Source organism: Pocillopora damicornis, chromosome 14, assembly GCF_964200805.1.
Source record: "Pocillopora damicornis chromosome 14, jaPocDami1.2, whole genome shotgun sequence".
NCBI lineage: Eukaryota > Metazoa > Cnidaria > Anthozoa > Scleractinia > Pocilloporidae > Pocillopora > Pocillopora damicornis.
In genome coordinates this window covers 10,783,907-10,800,000 of record NC_142683.1, presented here as the reverse complement: position 1 = coordinate 10,800,000, position 16,094 = coordinate 10,783,907, and the positions used below count along the sequence as shown (strand labels likewise).

At 38.6% G+C, this 16,094-nt stretch overlaps 2 protein-coding genes, 1 long non-coding RNA gene and 1 pseudogene across 4 annotated transcripts in view; 1 reads left to right on the top strand and 3 right to left on the bottom strand.

Annotated features, from left to right (window-relative positions):
* Positions 1-1,245, bottom strand: part of LOC149034399 (uncharacterized) — a 1,304-nt pseudogene extending 59 nt beyond the window's left edge. The window contains exons 1-3 of the transcript XR_016182927.1: positions 1,242-1,245; positions 435-950; positions 1-189 (exon numbers count right to left, since the gene is read on the bottom strand). The exon at positions 1-189 is cut by the window's left edge and continues 59 nt beyond it. The product of XR_016182927.1 is annotated as an uncharacterized LOC149034399 (transcript). The remainder of the gene's footprint in view (positions 190-434; positions 951-1,241) is intronic.
* LOC149034397 (uncharacterized) overlaps positions 1-15,853 on the bottom strand; it is a 20,701-nt gene extending 4,848 nt beyond the window's left edge. Inside the window, 16 exon segments of the mRNA XM_089194864.1 lie at positions 1,419-1,527; positions 1,618-1,701; positions 2,226-2,318; positions 2,831-2,920; positions 3,826-3,933; positions 4,086-4,162; positions 4,768-5,078; positions 6,523-6,594; positions 7,271-7,365; positions 7,771-7,974; positions 8,267-8,298; positions 9,919-10,021; positions 10,145-10,250; positions 11,429-11,532; positions 12,263-12,383; positions 15,845-15,853. Of these exon segments, the coding sequence (XP_089050990.1) occupies positions 1,419-1,527; positions 1,618-1,701; positions 2,226-2,318; positions 2,831-2,920; positions 3,826-3,933; positions 4,086-4,162; positions 4,768-5,078; positions 6,523-6,594; positions 7,271-7,365; positions 7,771-7,974; positions 8,267-8,298; positions 9,919-10,021; positions 10,145-10,250; positions 11,429-11,532; positions 12,263-12,383; positions 15,845-15,853 (1,718 nt within the window).
* LOC149034392 (uncharacterized) overlaps positions 1-16,094 on the top strand; it is a 382,461-nt gene that overhangs the window by 277,259 nt on the left and 89,108 nt on the right. The window lies entirely within an intron of this gene.
* Positions 8,966-9,211, bottom strand: LOC149034398 (uncharacterized). The gene is made up of 2 exons (XR_016182828.1): positions 9,130-9,211; positions 8,966-9,051 (listed from the first exon to the last, which is right to left on the bottom strand). It is a non-coding gene; the product is annotated as an uncharacterized LOC149034398 (long non-coding RNA).

Genomic DNA, 16,094 nt, shown 5'->3' with positions numbered 1-16,094 from the left:
TCTCCTCCCTTTCTTCTTCTCGTCTTTCACGAGCCTCCTCTGCGGCAAGAAAACTCCTATCAGCAGCTTGTTGATAGGAAACAAATGCCTCCAACGCCTTGTCAATTTGTGTTAAGGCATCCGTCGTTGACACCTTCCGCTTCTTCGTAGCGGGTTTGAAAAATGGCTTGCCAGCATCTGTTGTTCTTTCTGTGAAGGAATAAAAGAAATCTTTAAAGGCAGAAGTTAAAGTCGAGAATAAATCATGAATGAATCATGTGGAAGGCTGTTTGAGCCAATACTTATCTCAATATTTTTGTTCAACTCTACTCATCTTGGAAGTAAAATTATCAAGAAATTTTGTTAGAGATTACAGACAACGTAGGGGTCGATATTGAAACATTTTCTTGGCCTATTGTCTGACCCTCCAATCAGCGAAAGTTTTCAAAGCTCACCTGTCAAACATTCACCCTTGTTTGGTTGAGGAAATTTGCCGGCTGTTTTGTTGTTGCTGCCGACGCTGGTGCCGCCGCTGAAGGAAGGCAACTCTTCGTTTGGTTCATCGTTCTCAATTTTTTCATTGTCTTCTTCTTCGTTGTCCGCCTCAATGATAATTTTTGAAGAATTTACCACAACCTTCGGTTTGGTACATGGTTTTTTTGAGAGAAATTCATCGACTTCGTCGAAAAACGCCGGCTTCCTCTTTGGAGTCCCGTTTCCGGTCTTCTCGCATTCGTCTTTGTAGGAGCGATACGCACTTACTAATGTGTGTACTCTCGTTTTGCAGGCATCTTCGTCACGGTCTTCGTAGCCTGCCTCTCAAATAAAATCACTTATTTCTTGCCATATAGGCCTCTTTTTGGTATAAGATATTAACTTCATTTGTATATTTTCGTCCCCCCACTTCTGTAATAACAATAACGTTCCCTGGTTTTCCTAAATCCTTCCGCGGGTTTTTTGGCAACCGCCATCTTTAATGTGTTTAGTTAAACACGAAAGTTAAACAACCTCATTTAGGTAGTTTTATTAAACACGGTTTTAAACATGTTTGGCTACACGCGCCCGCGGTATGAACAGGGTATAAGTCACTATCCAGCAGAAAAACAAAAAGATTGAGAGGTAAAACGATGGAGGGGGTAAGTAACATATTCTGAACTCAGCTTAGATTGGTAAATTGGTGTCTCAAAAAAACGGCAGGGCGCTAAGAGATAGAAAACGGAACATAAGATAGATCAATCAATGAATAAAAATAGCCCTCCAACCCATGAGGCAATTTTCGCGTATGCATTTCCTTGTTTATCTCTTTGACGAGAATTTGCTTTTTTGTCAATATGACACCTTACGCCTTAAACGTCTGTCTATCTTATCAGCTGTTTTCTGGATAATGTATTAATAGTGTTAGGAGAGGTCACATGCTTAACACCTTTGAGTATGCTCACCTGTAAAAATCGTGCATCGGATAGCATGTGTTACCAGACACTTGATACAAACAGCGACAAGACTCTATAGCTTGCTCAACTTCTCTTCTGTTACCGTGTACTTTGTTATCTGAGGGAGGGGAGAGTAGTAATTATTAGCGCCAGAGAAAGTACGAGTGATAAACGGGTAGGGTAGGGGTAAGTCAAACACTTTGCTCACTGCTAAGTTTGGGCTCGACACCAGTGGCCAGACAAATCCCGTCAAACCGGTTATTGAAGATTTCGTTTTCTTCTAGAACTCCGCCTGAAAAAGTAGGGATGACATGATTTGTTTCAGTGTTAGTTTATGGCCAGGAGATTAAACGAGCAAGAGTTAATCCTTTGACTCCCAGACCAAATTTGTGATTCTCCTTACTGTCAACCATACAATTCTTACAATGTTTAAAGAATTTAGCATTGGATCCACTAACTATCCCCAAACTGATAGCTTTCTTTACTCTCATCACCTGTCTGGCTGATATTGTGTTGATTTTGTAAGGAGAAATTCTGTCTTGGTCACTCCTGGGAGTTAAAGGGTTAACTCATTTCGGGTCAATTAGAGAATCGATGAAAGTACGACGAGACCATTTTTAAGATTAATATTTTTGATGATTTGCAAATTTAAGATGAATTTTATTGCCAAGAGTCAATTCTTTTCAATTTCTGAAGTGCACAGATCTAGAGAAACAAAAGTGATAACAAAAATTCACGGGTGGAGCAAAGGGAGGTGAGATTTTCTAAAGATCATTCAATAAAGAGTGATGATAGTGAAGGAGTTATGTTGCTCACCAGCACTGTTTGTTATCTCAATTCCCGCGGCACCACCATCAAAAATACGATTGCTTTTTAACACAGGAAAACTTGCTGTACTGATAAGCACACCTGAACAACAGAGAAGTGCACAGGATCAATACATCGTTTAGTAAAAGTACTAACTGATTTATTGTAAACGGTTCATCAAAGGTTTTGAGTGAGAGTTATTTTCAACTGAGTATCGAAGGTAGTCTTAGACTGCTTTCTTCAGTTCGCTGCCATTAGTTTTCAAAACTCCCGCCATTCCCTTATTCTATCAGATGTTAAACTAACACCAGTCACAACTGGCAAACCCGCGTTTTCTTGCCCTTAAAGAAGTTTGCTTCTGTTTTTTTTTTAATCTGATTGGTTCTTTACAGTACTTCCACCGCGTTTTTTCTGTTTGGTCGTTTTCAACACTTTGGTTTTGCTTTAAGACACTTGATTTCCAATAACCCTAACAGCTCAACAATGATATCAGAAAAATAATTATTGCTTTAAGTAACTTTGAAAGGCAATGTTCAAATTTCTATCGAGAGAGTAAAGAAGACTGACCTATGCCAGGAACGAACTTTTATTCAATCCAAATTTACGAAGCTTACCTGTCAACGCATTTCTAAAGATGTCATTATTTTCTAAAAATCACCTGGAAAGGAATATAACAGTAGATCAGTGACAGTGAGGTCCATCAACTGTTTGTAGAGAAGAGATGACGGTCTTCCTGGGGGCCCATTTCTCGAAGATCCGACAAGGGAGTTTAAGAAAACCACTATGGTAACGGTATCGTCAGTAACAAAAAAGTTTAATGAGCAGAACAATGGCTGTGCACGGCGCTATAAATCTTTGTACATTTCTTTGCCTCCTCTGCGAAACAACGCAAAATGACCAAACTTTGCGTTCTCTGGAGAACGTGAACGACGACGGCTAATTTCCTAAATTTCTATTTCTAATTTAACGCTGTGTTCCATATTCAATTTCGAAATAGTTTTGACAGTGAGAAACAAGCCAAATGACTTTACAGTATCACGAGATTCGTTTTTTAACCGACTTTGTTCACAGCGTCGCCGCCGTCGTTTCTTAAACTCTCTACTAAACTAACGGGCCCGGCCGTAAGGTTGTTCTGTTTTCATATTCAAAATGGAGGTTTCGAAAAGTTCTGAATTATACAAGAAAACGAATAGCCAAAGAAACAAAATGGACTGGTCAGGTTGCCAGAGCCTGCTTTCCTTTTCAATAACTTTTGATTTTTAAAATATGGCTCGGGTGCCGTTAAGTTACCGGGACATTCGAGAAACGGTCCGTAGGTTCGGTATTCTCGTCAACGATGATTAACTCGTTCATTTCCCTGGAGTGACTCGCAACTAACTTGTCCTTGGAACAACATATTGTCCAGCACAAAGATAGGAGAATAGAAAAACGGAGCAGTTTGAAAGTTTCATTTCTACCACTAAATTTACAAAGAAATGTGTTGCACATAAGAGGGAGAATTGATTAAGATATAAAAGGTTAAATTAGCCGTAGTATGTCGAAAGGGTTTAAGGATACAATTCCAGCCCCAATGGATTCCTAACTCTACACGGCACGTTCCGGGATTTACGACCGTCGTGAATCTTGTTTCTCCGGAGGACTGGGTTACTCTCAGTCTTGATCCAGACTCCTGCCATCGCGTTGTCGAAAATCTCATTTTCTTCCAACAAACCTAGACCTTGAATAAAGAAAGAAATCAAACGACTAAAGCCAAAGTTTTTTTTTGTTTGTTTGTTTCTGATTTAAGGCGTAATAAGTAAATAACTGAAGGAAGGCGATATGAATTACTCAGAGCCAAGGCATGGTGTGATAATTTTATAAATACTCTACCTCCGTTGTAGGCCAGAACGCTACCATTCTGTCCTCCCCAAATCTTATTCCTTCTGATACAGGGATTGCTGCCCGATCTACAGCAAGGAAAGTGCACAAGACATTTCATGATAGGTACAGGAGGTTAGTAAAATAGAAAGCTCCTTTGAAGCGAGAGCTGGTTCATCTCGCAGTTGGCCTAAAGGCTCAGTTGATTTAAGCGCCACAGAGGCGTGTGAGGCCATGAGTTCGAATCCAGTGCAAGTATGATCACATTTACTCAAACGATCCTTATGAGGTCCAAATTGAAAATTCGGATCCGTTTAGGTTTAGACACCAAGTACCATCAAGGCTCTAAAGCGCATAATTATCAGTGCTACGTTTCTTTTATTTATTTATTTATTTTTTTATTTTTTTGATGTGCAAGCTTCAAGAACCAATCGACAAGCTCGAAATGGATATTATTTCTCAAATCCTTTCAAAATACATTTCACAAGTTCTTCACATGCATACGAATTTATAGGTGAAACAAATAAGAAATCTTACGAGCGCAAGCGCCTTGTTATACGCAGATAGGCGTCCGCTCCACATACACAACTATTACAGTTTTGAAAAGAGTATGGAAAAGATGATCAGCATTGGGTTCGGTCGTCGATCGAAGAAAGATGTCATTTTGTGTCTCTATTATTGTTGTTATCTTTACGTTATTTGTATTCCTGAATATTTGTGATTAAAGATTTCGTTTTCCTCGAGAATTCCACATCCTCCATCATAGAAGTAAACTCCAACCTGGAAGACAACCGAATGTAAGTTCCTTAGGCCGTTTAAAGCTTGCTTCTTTGAGCTTTGCCCGAAGTCAGGCTCCCAAGTATGAGTGGGACAAATAACTGAGGAACAGAAGGGGGGGAATGTGAGCTGTCTAACCGAATGCTCCTTCATTGACAAACTCGCCCAAGGTTTCCTTCCATAACGTTTTGACGCCTTACTAATATGTGGAGAATCGTAGCCTATATACTTTACAACATGCAAAAAGGCAACTATAGTTTGGGTTGCTTGCAGTTTTGTCAGCGTCCACACTCGCATAATATTATTTTCGAATTTTCTTTAAGGTAAGGTACCCCAACCTACTTCAGAGGAGCAGTGTATTTCGAATAAGTTATTAGCGACAGTAACAATCAAAAGAAATGGCTCAGAACGTAATACATCGGCTGAAAAGACAGACTGGACACTTGACGAAGACAAGTTTATCACCTTAGTGACACTGGCATTATAAATTTATATAGAAGTGAGTTTATCAACAATGGGGAAAAGCTTAAAGTGAATAAATTTCTCAAAAATAAGATTTCAAAGTTTACTTTTAAACACTTTGCCTTTTAAAAACATTTACGGGACATTGTAACAAGCTTCAGCAATTGTTTTAAAATTGAAACTAAGTTTAAAAGTTATGAAGCCATCATAGTAAGGTCAGTCAAACGAAACATGTTTGGTAAACGAATAGAAATAAAATTGGTTTAGAGGATAATGTAGGCAAGTTAATTTGATACTTTTTTAATTTAAGATAAGCCTTTCATTTAATAATTACGGTGCACTTTTTATGTTTAGTTAGTTTAAAACTTGGGACGTGTTTTACAATTTCAAATCGACCAAACCGGTTAAACTCGATTTAGCTTTGTGCTTTAACCTCAAGTGCAGTTGTTTGTCCCCAGTCCTAGGATGGGCGTCAATTTCTGAAAAACAAAACGGTTGTTCGTTATGGCTGAATTTTGTCTCCTCGTGTCCTTTGGTTATTTAAGGTGCAGAGTGTTAGCGTTACATAGAATTGTTTGCTTGTTATGTCCAGTTTAGGTACACTCAGCTGCAAGCTAAAACGTAGAGAGAGTGTATAAGCTCCCAAGTGAGTTTACCAAGACAAATATTGTTTCTATTCACTTAGATTCAGTATCAGTTTCATCTAATTTGAAAATTTGAAATTAACTCTTGATTATGTTGGTTTCAATTGTTCAGAGCAGGATTAAGCAAATCCTAAATAATAGCAATTTTTAATGAAGTTGTGTTTTAAACAATTAATGGCATTGCCGTCGGAAAACTTTACTCTATTGATGAATGTAGCTAATGTCGACGAGTTCTACCTGTTTTCCTCTGTGGATCCTGTTGTTTCTGAGCGTGGGTGTGCTTCCTAAGCACATTGAAAGGCAAAGAAGAACATCAATGATGGAGACTTAAGGATGGTTTCCATGTAGGCATTATTTTCATTGTAGTGTTTTAAGAATACTTTCCAGTTGAAATTCACCAGTCTGCACCAAGTTATAGGATAAAATAAGGTATTCCGAACTAAGTCTTCCATGACCTATTTCATTAAGTCAGCAAGATGTGGGTGAAACCACCCCCCCACCTACAAAAATAACTTTTACAGCACCTCTCCTCCCCCAGCGTACTTTTCCAGTCTAATTGTTTATACCTGTGTAAACACACCAGCCAGGGTGTTATTGTTGATTTCGTTCTCCTCTATGAGTGCCATGCCTTCCTCGTGCTGAGAATAAAAACGACAAGATTCCTCGTGAGAGAAGCCGGTAAATTTGATGCAGAATCGCTGTTTTAGTCATAGCGGCACACAAAAGGAGAAAATAACCATTTTTGTTCGTGGTTCAGAAATGCAAGTGTGCACATCCTGGGTGAAGAGTATCTAAGGGATCTTTGTTGAGTTATTTTGATAGGGCTATGTAGCGATACAAAATATCTGTTTGGGCATTAAAAAAAACCCAAAGAAGGCAATACTAGAACAAGAAGAACAAGTGTAACAAAGGATGGAGAAGATTAACACGGATTGCCAAAGACAAACTCGCGGAATAGGGCACAAACGTAGAATTATAAATGATTTTTGATTAGTTCTTTGAGGACATAACTCACAGATGACGTCAATTTGTAATAAGAACAACAAAGTCGCACACGAGACGCAGCCGAGTGTGCCACCGACGTTCTCATCACATCTTGACATCTTCTGTGATCTATTACTGTACAGAAGCACAGCAACTTAAATCTATTTGTTTCGTATGATAACAAACAAAATGCCGTATATTTTGACGTCATCTTTGCGTCTATTTTCCAATAGGTGATAAGTAAGACCCAATAAAAGAGCGAGTACAATTCAGCTCATCATGTTATACAATATCAATAGCTCCCTATACTGGCCTTTTGTAAATACTTACCACATAAATTCCCCCGTGAAGTCCGCTGTGTATTCTATTGCAGCGAACAATAGGATTACTCTTAGTTCTGACCTGAATTCCGGCCAGTGCATTGTCTGAATGGGGAAAAACCAAAGAACATCTTGATAAGTTACCGAAGAAGTTTCACAAAATCGGTCATATGAATTGTTGTAGTATCTATCAATCATGCCAGTGAGTTAGCTGAAGAACAACTTTGGATTGAGTGTCAAGAGTTTTACAAAACTGCACTGGTTTCCCTTTTCTACGCGCTGTGATTGGTCATTAAAACTCATGCCATCCTCAGCTAATGAGACACAAAATCATGACTTGATCGCTCGCGTTATCACGCACTCCAAGTAAGTTGAGTTTGTTTTGGGATAAATTTCAATACCTGACAGCACACTTACTCCTCCCCTAACCCAAAAACAGTCAACTGAGAACAAGTCAGGGTTACTGTTGGGTTAGGGGAGGGGTAGGTATGCAGTTGTTCAGATACTGACATTGATCCATGTTTTCTTTCAGGTCCAATTGACTGTCGTAGTTAATTTTGCTTTTGTTGTACTCAATCGAGAAAACCTTGGCACAAAGGATTACTTGAACAACCTGTTTGACAAACTTGAAGTAGGGACAAAGAGACAAAATTAATACAAACCATGAATTATTGCCTTCAATCAATCCTTTTCCTTCGCCGAATACATAAACTCCTACAAGAGACAAACGAGACCATAATGCCTTCGTAAGATTATTATCAATCAAGTCAAATAAAGGTAGCTTGGATTTAAAGAGAAATCTTGATTAAGTTCCCAGTTCACAACAATGGCGCTAAAGAAACATGATGGTGATTAACTTTATTTACATGGTTTCAGTGCATTTATATCGAGTTTCGCAATGTTCATAATCATGTCAATTTCATGGTGTATTGATGAGCGCGATCACGGAAAAAAAAAGCTGTAACGACAACAACAAAGCAATTCAGATACAAAAAGTGTTGCTCACCTCCTTGTTGTCCATCGTAGATTTCGTTGTTTCTAAAATACAATAAATTAAAGGAGTTAGCAAGTTTACTTCACACTTAAGCTGAAAATGAACCGTAATCTTGTCATGGAGAAGCTAGAAGCGAAATGGTAAACCTCTCAGAGGGTAGAACGAAGAACTAACCATGCCGGAGTTTGTGCAGAGTTTGCAAAAAATAGCAAATCATAGATTAAATAGTTGCTTTTCAAGAAATTAAGGTAATGCCAAATGCAGCCTGTGAGCATGCGCTCGTCATAAGCACTTCGGGACAGGCGTTTCTTCACTCGTGGGATAGTATATGAGGCCTTGAGCAATGCAACTCAACTAGATGTCTGCCAGAGGTCTGGGACTGAAAATGCTCATCATTAGTGCCAGACCTCCGCCAAACCTCACCGATATTCGTCTCATATGTTCCCGCGAGCGGAGAAACGCGCGGTCTGCAGCGCTATTACGAGGACCTTCTCGCAGGCTACGCCAAGTGCAGAAGGTACTTCCTACAAGGTGTACTCAGGATGAGTGCGCACCTCCTTTTTGACAAATTTTCCCCGGCATTGTATATTGACAAGTTTTGCGTGAGAAGTATTTTTTTTTAATCCAAAAGACGTGAAAGATTTCGAACAAGGAGACTCGTGAAGAAATTTTGCAATTCAATAAACAGAAAAACACGAAAATCTTTGTTACTTTATGGTTGGATTGCTCTGTGACGTGATCCAAACTCCAGCGTATGTGTTAGAATATATCTTATTTTCCAGAAATTCACCACGTGCCTGTTAGTTAAAGATACACCACTAAATTTTTAAACACACAAATATATATGCCATGTAAATGAAACAAAGTGTACTTACATCGTCATGACAGTATATGCCAACCGTCATACCGTGGTGTATTTTACATCCCACGACTGTTGGATTGGCGTGAGACCGAATCGGTTCCTTCATAGTAGCCCTACAATTACAAGAATCATTTTATTGGTCTGTAGTGTGACAAGAAGCGGCCTTTAAAAACGGCCGAGGGTTAAGAATTACTTGAGGCGCCTCCAGGAGCAATCCTAGATTCTTTAATGAAAGCTTTAAATACAAGTACTTCAATTTGTGTTAGAGTTCTCAGCTTGGCTGGGTCATTGCAGTAAGGTCCTGGTGCCTACTCTTACATGGTCTTTTCCACTCAGTAGTATTGATGAAGACCAAGCAAACTGTCTGGAAAACTCGGCAAAATGTTTTAGTGGGGGTCTCCAATACGATATCGTAGCAGGTAAGTCATGAATGATTTTGTCAATTCATTTTCTGCTCTGCTGTACAACGAAAAATCTTTGGTACGAAATTTCATGTCTTTTGATAACCCACACTTATGTAAACTACACGGACTAGTTATTCAAACAACGTTCAGCCGTTGTTTAATAAAACCGCGTTCTTAGCTATCTTCAATTTAGCCAAAAGAGGGCCGAAAGCTATTAGTGGAAGGACATTTAGTTAATTTAATCAACCCCCCTATAGAGAATACCTGAGGCCCACTGCTTACATAAAACCGCGGTTTGGTTTAGACTACGGGACGGGGAGAATAACCGGCCCCATAAGTTTTCAGCAAGGAAAGGCGTTCAGGAATTTGCTGTAAATTGTGGGTTATTTCTCACCTACGCATCATCTGTGATGAAAATGCCAACATTCTCTGAGTCTGAGATAAAAAATTTTGACAAAGTTGGTCTGGCTCCTCTTCCATGCACATAAACTGTGGCACCAGCTATGAACAAAAATAAAATCAACTGTCCACTGATTCCCACATATTACTGACATTACTAAAAGTTTGTTTGAACTTTTAAAAAACCAAAAATTATAAATACGACGTCTGATGCCTCTCTCTTACCACTAGCAAGGCTATTAAGCTTGCAGTTGTAGATTGTAGGACCACAGTCATCAATAACCTCCACACATCCTGATCTGATCACCTCAGATTCACCGTTTTGGCAATTCTGCGAACAAGGAAGTCCATCGAAATGAAAAAAGGGGGGTAAGTTTTCCAAGAAACAGCGAGAGGTCTGCAAGGGGTCTGGCACTGATCATTCTTAGTGTCAGACCCCGCCTTGCACTGATCATCCTTAGTGCCAGTCTCCCCAGAAACCTCTCCCGACTCGTCTCAAATCTTCCAGCGACAAAAAAATACGCGTAATGCAGTGCTATTAATTTTTGTGCTAATTTTTGTAAAGTTACTGTCAACAAAGTCTGGTCAAAGTTTTAAAAATTTCGTTTTTTTACAATTTAGTTAGAGAAAGTAGTTAAGTTTAATCGCCAAAACAATTGTAAAATCTCATGAAGAACGCGAGATACGGCTGAAAGAGTGTTTTAGGGTAACTGGTACCCAAGAGCGAAAGGTGTCATAATAGGAAAGGCCTCCAGCAGAGTGTTGACTTTTTTCGCGGGCTCTCGTCTGGGATCTTGATTTGCATATTTTGTTTACAACGCGTCTTGCACTGCACAACAAAAGAAAATTTGTGCATATTTCGCAAAATGTCGGGAAATAAGAGTCTTCATCAAACGGCCAAGAAGAGAAAAGTCGCGAGAGAGCCCGGGCCAAATAAATCTAAGTTTCGTTTTCTTTTTCCCTAGCTTGCTTTGCGCACTTTTCCTTCTGCTTTTCTTGATGAATTTTGGATTTCGTTTTAATTCGTGTTCCCAGTTTTGCAAAATGACCTTTCCCGCGAATTTCAAAGGAGTACTTTGTTACGAGATTTGCCAGGGGGTTCGATGTTGCGTTTCATTCGTCGGCGGCATGACCGCATGGACACGCGCTTAAATGAGGTGCGAAAACTGTGAATTTCTTAGGAGGCCAAAAATTCGAGGTTTGTTTTTGCGCAAGTTACCTCCACTTAAACGAATCAACAAGGGCTGTAGATTTGATGGATTTTCATGAAAATCGGCCAGAGTGTTCGTCAGATATAAACGCACAAAAGAGTTGAGTTTTAAGGCTCACACACTTACTTAAACCAAAACTTTGACAAATTTTGTTTCTTTCGCAATCTATACTTAACAAGCTTTACAGTCATATATAGTTTTTAATGGTTTCTTTAAAAGTAGCGCGCGTTGGACGATTTTTTTCCTAAGGTTCCCTATTGTATTGACATTACCCCTTGAAGCAGTTTCCTCTACATACCTTCAAGGTGACATGCCCGAGGAAATAGCTGCCTGAACCAGCACTGAAACTGACAACTGTTGAGGAGTCACACTGAATGACGACAGGATCATCTTCACTTTTAGCTGTCGATAAAAAGAAGCCATCCTGTCAGCAAGTTGCTCATTTTTGGTTAAAATTTTAACTGAAACTTAACTTTTCATGATGTCTTGTCTGTCTTAGGATGTGGAGATGAAAAACAGTCATTTATCATAAATGTATCATGACAAGCATGATCCATAATTCAGAACCTTGCCCTAGAAGACACTTCATGCCTTCCTTCAAAATCCAAGTTATACACCCTGGGTCTTAAAGATGTCACACGCAGGTTTGGATGAGCTCAATGAGGAAAAATGGAAAATAATCAAACATCAAATTGGAAAGAGTAAGTAGTGACAGTTATCATGAAAATCCCTTTAATCGTTGATGTTGAAAGACACATACCTAGTCTAGAGAGGCCCCTTATATGCAAACTGGAGAGCTGGGGAGCGAGGGGGGGAGGGCAGTGTGAAACCCACAGCATGTAAATATCCTTTCCCTACAATGACAATGGCTGGCTGCAAATTACCTCTAAAAGTAATCAGAGGGAACAGTTTTGGATTGGCAAGTCAGTAGGAAGTTCAAATGATGAATTAAAATGCAGCTCTAACTGAAGACAGACTTTTCATTGTAAGTTAAAGATCAACGTAGAGACCACCGGAGATGACACTCTAATTAATGACAGACTTTTCATTGTAAGTTAAAGGTTAATTTAGAGACCACTTTTTGAAACATTTACTATGGTTCTAGAAATAATTTAGTAACATTATAGTGTACCTGCTCCAATGATTGCAACAGGCTTGCTGATTGACAGCTGTTCATCATACACACCACTGTGTACAATTATGACGCCATCATCTTTCACAGCATCCAAAGCTTCTTTGATTGTTTCATGATACTAAAAACAGAGAGAGTATAAAATATGCAGTTTGTCAACTTAGTTATACCTCCATAAACCATCTGTTGTGTCATCATTGGCTCTGATCTCTCAGAAAAGAAAAATAAGGGACACTGTTAAAACTGTCTGCATCACCCAACAGTGCACATGAGAAAATTTATGTAGATTTTACTAGATTCTAGAGCACTATGAAAATTATTCTGACTGAATTAATTTCTAGCAAAAAAATTTTGTTCTTGGCAACTCAAATGATCAAAGAGGAAAAACTTTTAAACAACTGGGTAAAGAATACCAAATACAATACTTAGCAATGAAAAACGTTGAAACTTATACATTTTTTGAATTGTTGTATAAAATATCAAATAAAAAAGGTCGCATTTTACCGTGTCTGCATCTTTTCAATTAAAAATCTTGTAAGATGCCACAAATGTGGTAAAAACATCACGGCATTTCAATCACCTGAAGCTTTTGTAAATCTTTGATCAAATGTTCTAATCACAACTTAATGCCGTTTGATATCGACAACTACCAGTAAACATACACAGTAATAAGAAATCTGCAGGTTAACTAAATTGTAGTCAGCAGCTAAGTGACAGCTGTTTTCACACCTTTATTAATCGCCTGACATCTTAATAACACCCTTAACACTTTGATCCTTAAGAGTGACCAGCATCTAATTTATCCATACAATATCACCCTCAAATCACAAATGAAGGTCATGAGAATAAATTAAATGATCACCAACTAAGCAAGCGCTTGATTGTTAAAAAAATTCTCCTTGTCAGCACAGGATGAAATGTATAGAGGACAGTATGGAGAATATGCATGCTGATGTTGGGGTGTAAAGGGTTAATACCCCCCCCCCCCCCCTTCTCATTCTGTCTTGGTCACTGCTGCGGAGCTCTAAAGAAGTGTGGAACTCTTGAGAATCTCTGGGAATTGAATTTGAGGCAATTTAAATACCCTGAGGTCCACATAAATTCTAAGAAATTCTCAATACCTTGAATGTGAAGGTTTTAAGAAAAGGAGTAATTTCAGAGGCTTAAAACTTTGGCTCAATAAAAGGTATGCTATACAAAACTTACCATGAGATATACATACATGTAAATGTTTATAACTTAAAGATCATGAAATTTAGATTTTAGATATATGAAAATTCATATATTTGCACTGCGGTGGAGAGATGAAATTAGGAGATCCTCGCAGCTTAGAACACTACTGAAACGAGTAGTTGTAAATAGGACCTGAAAAAATTCAGGCCCATACGGGATTTGAACCCACGACCTATGCGATACCGGTGCAGCGCTCTACCTATTGAGCTAACAAGCCAATTGGGAGCTGGTCAATGAATTGGGTCCAAATAAACATCCAAGGGAATGAAGATTTTAGATATATGAAAATTCATATATTTGCACAGCGGTGGAGAGATGAAATTGAGAGATTCTCGCAGCTAAGAACACTACTGAAACGAGTAGTTGTAAATAGGACCTGAAAAAATTCAGGCCCATACGGGATTTGAACCTTCGACCTCTGCGATACCGGTGCAGCGCTCTACCAATTGAGGTAACAAGCCAACTGGGAGCTGGTTAATGAATTGGGTCCAAATAAACATCCAAGGGAATGAAGATTTTAGATATATGAAAATTCATATATTTGCACAGCGGTGGAGAGATGAAATTAAGAGATCTTCGCAGCTAAGAACACTACTGAAACGAGTAGTTGTAAATAGGACCTGAAAAAATTCAGGCCCATACGGGATTTGAACCCACGACCTCTGCGATACCGGTGCAGCGCTCTACCAATTGGGCTAACAAGCCAACTGGGAGCTGGTTAATGAATTGGGTCCAAATAAACATCCAAGGGAATGAAGATTTTAGATAAATGAAAATTCATATATTTGCACTGCGGTGGAGAGATGAAATTAAGAGATCCTCGCAGAGATCCTCGCAGAGATCCTCGGCTTGTTAGCTCAATTGGTAGAGCGCTGCACCGGTATCGCAGAGATCGTGGGTTCAAATCCCGTATGGGCCTGAATTTTTTCAGGTCCTATTTACAACTACTCGTTTCAGTAGTGTTCTTAGCTGCGAGGATCTCTTAATTTCATCATGAAATTTATTATTCAAACTAAGTTTTAGTAAATCTTTACATTAATATGGATTTTCTCATGAACCAGCAGTCAGTTATGTTAAACGAAATTGCCAATTAATCCAATGTACTCATCTCGCAGATTTGCTTTCTAACCTCAAAGGACTCTTGGATTCCATGATCAAAAAATATTTTTATTGTGATGCAAATTAATGTCTCATGTTCTATGATGTGCCAAAATCATCAAACATTCATTAGCTGTTCCTTGGCACACAACTTCCAAAATCATTAACAATAATTACATTGTTATCTACACTCAAAGAACTTTGTTAGTTATAAACATAAGTTACTTCCCTAGCCTACATTACTAGTTGCCTTTGTTAGAAAACCTTGGAACAGTCAAGCTCAGTTGCCTCAAACACTGTCAGAGACTTTTTGTTGACATTATTTTCAGTAGAAATTTCATGCCTTAGACAGACAAATTCAACACCTAATTAACCTTTCTTTTTTCATGATTGTTGTTGCTGTTTTTTTTTCAGTTTTTTGCTCTGTTTTTTTTTTCAGTTTTTTGCTCTGTTTTTGTGACTAATTGCTGTAATTTGTTTTGCTGTTATTATTCTTACAAAACATTTTTGTAAGAGTTCCAATACTTGTGGATCATCCACACACTTTGTAAACATTTGGCATGCAGACAAGACAGAGGTAGTCAATGTTCCCTTTGAGAAAAACACCTTTTAAATGACGTCTTCAATTTACTTTATTTGAAACTCTGATCTGAAAATATTTGTTAACAAGACTTGTTAGTAGTGAGAAGTACCAACCAAGTTTCCTTTCATAATTTAATTTCTTAAATGTCCCAATCACTGGATCTCCCAAAAAAATATTACATCTTTTTATTTTTGGTGCAAAATACAAGTCCTTCTTTATATAAAAATGAAAAGTCACACTTCAATAATAACAGCTCTAAAGTTTACTTGTTGTTCTTCTCTGTCTGTCAGATATCGACAAAATTGTTCTATACTTCGGACAGTGCATAACTATTTGTGGACCAGAGTTCCAACGCACCTCTGTAATCGCATATAGTTACTTCTGTCTCTTGTACAATTGTTTCTCCTTTGCAAGACGCACTCTACTCTGTTGTCACCACTGCTTTAAGTTCAGTGGAAACGACTGACTGAGGAATCGATATGGCGGTGTTGGAACGTGTTGCTGAACGCTTGCTACGGTCAAGCTTTGTAGATTTAGGTACTGGTACACTGGGATCATATTTGTATCTCTTATAATTCCTAATGTGGTATCCTTCTTTTATAAATATGAGGGTAAAAGACGATTTGTTGTCGCATTCAAAACTGCGATTGGCTTGTGCTATTTCTCACCTTTGCCATGAACACAACTCAAGTGAGTTTCGAGTCTTTGTTTCCGCGACAACTTTCGGCCACAAATCGTGCATTTGTAATACGATCGATTCTTATTGATTATTTCTACATAGAGTGAGCTCACATCATTATTTATATCACCAAGGTATCAATCGTCCAGAGGCAGAGAACCAGTCGGAGAAGTCAGAATAAAGTTGTGCGCTTCTCTTAACTCGGCAATCGGCAAGCCAGCGGATTCACTTTGCTAGCC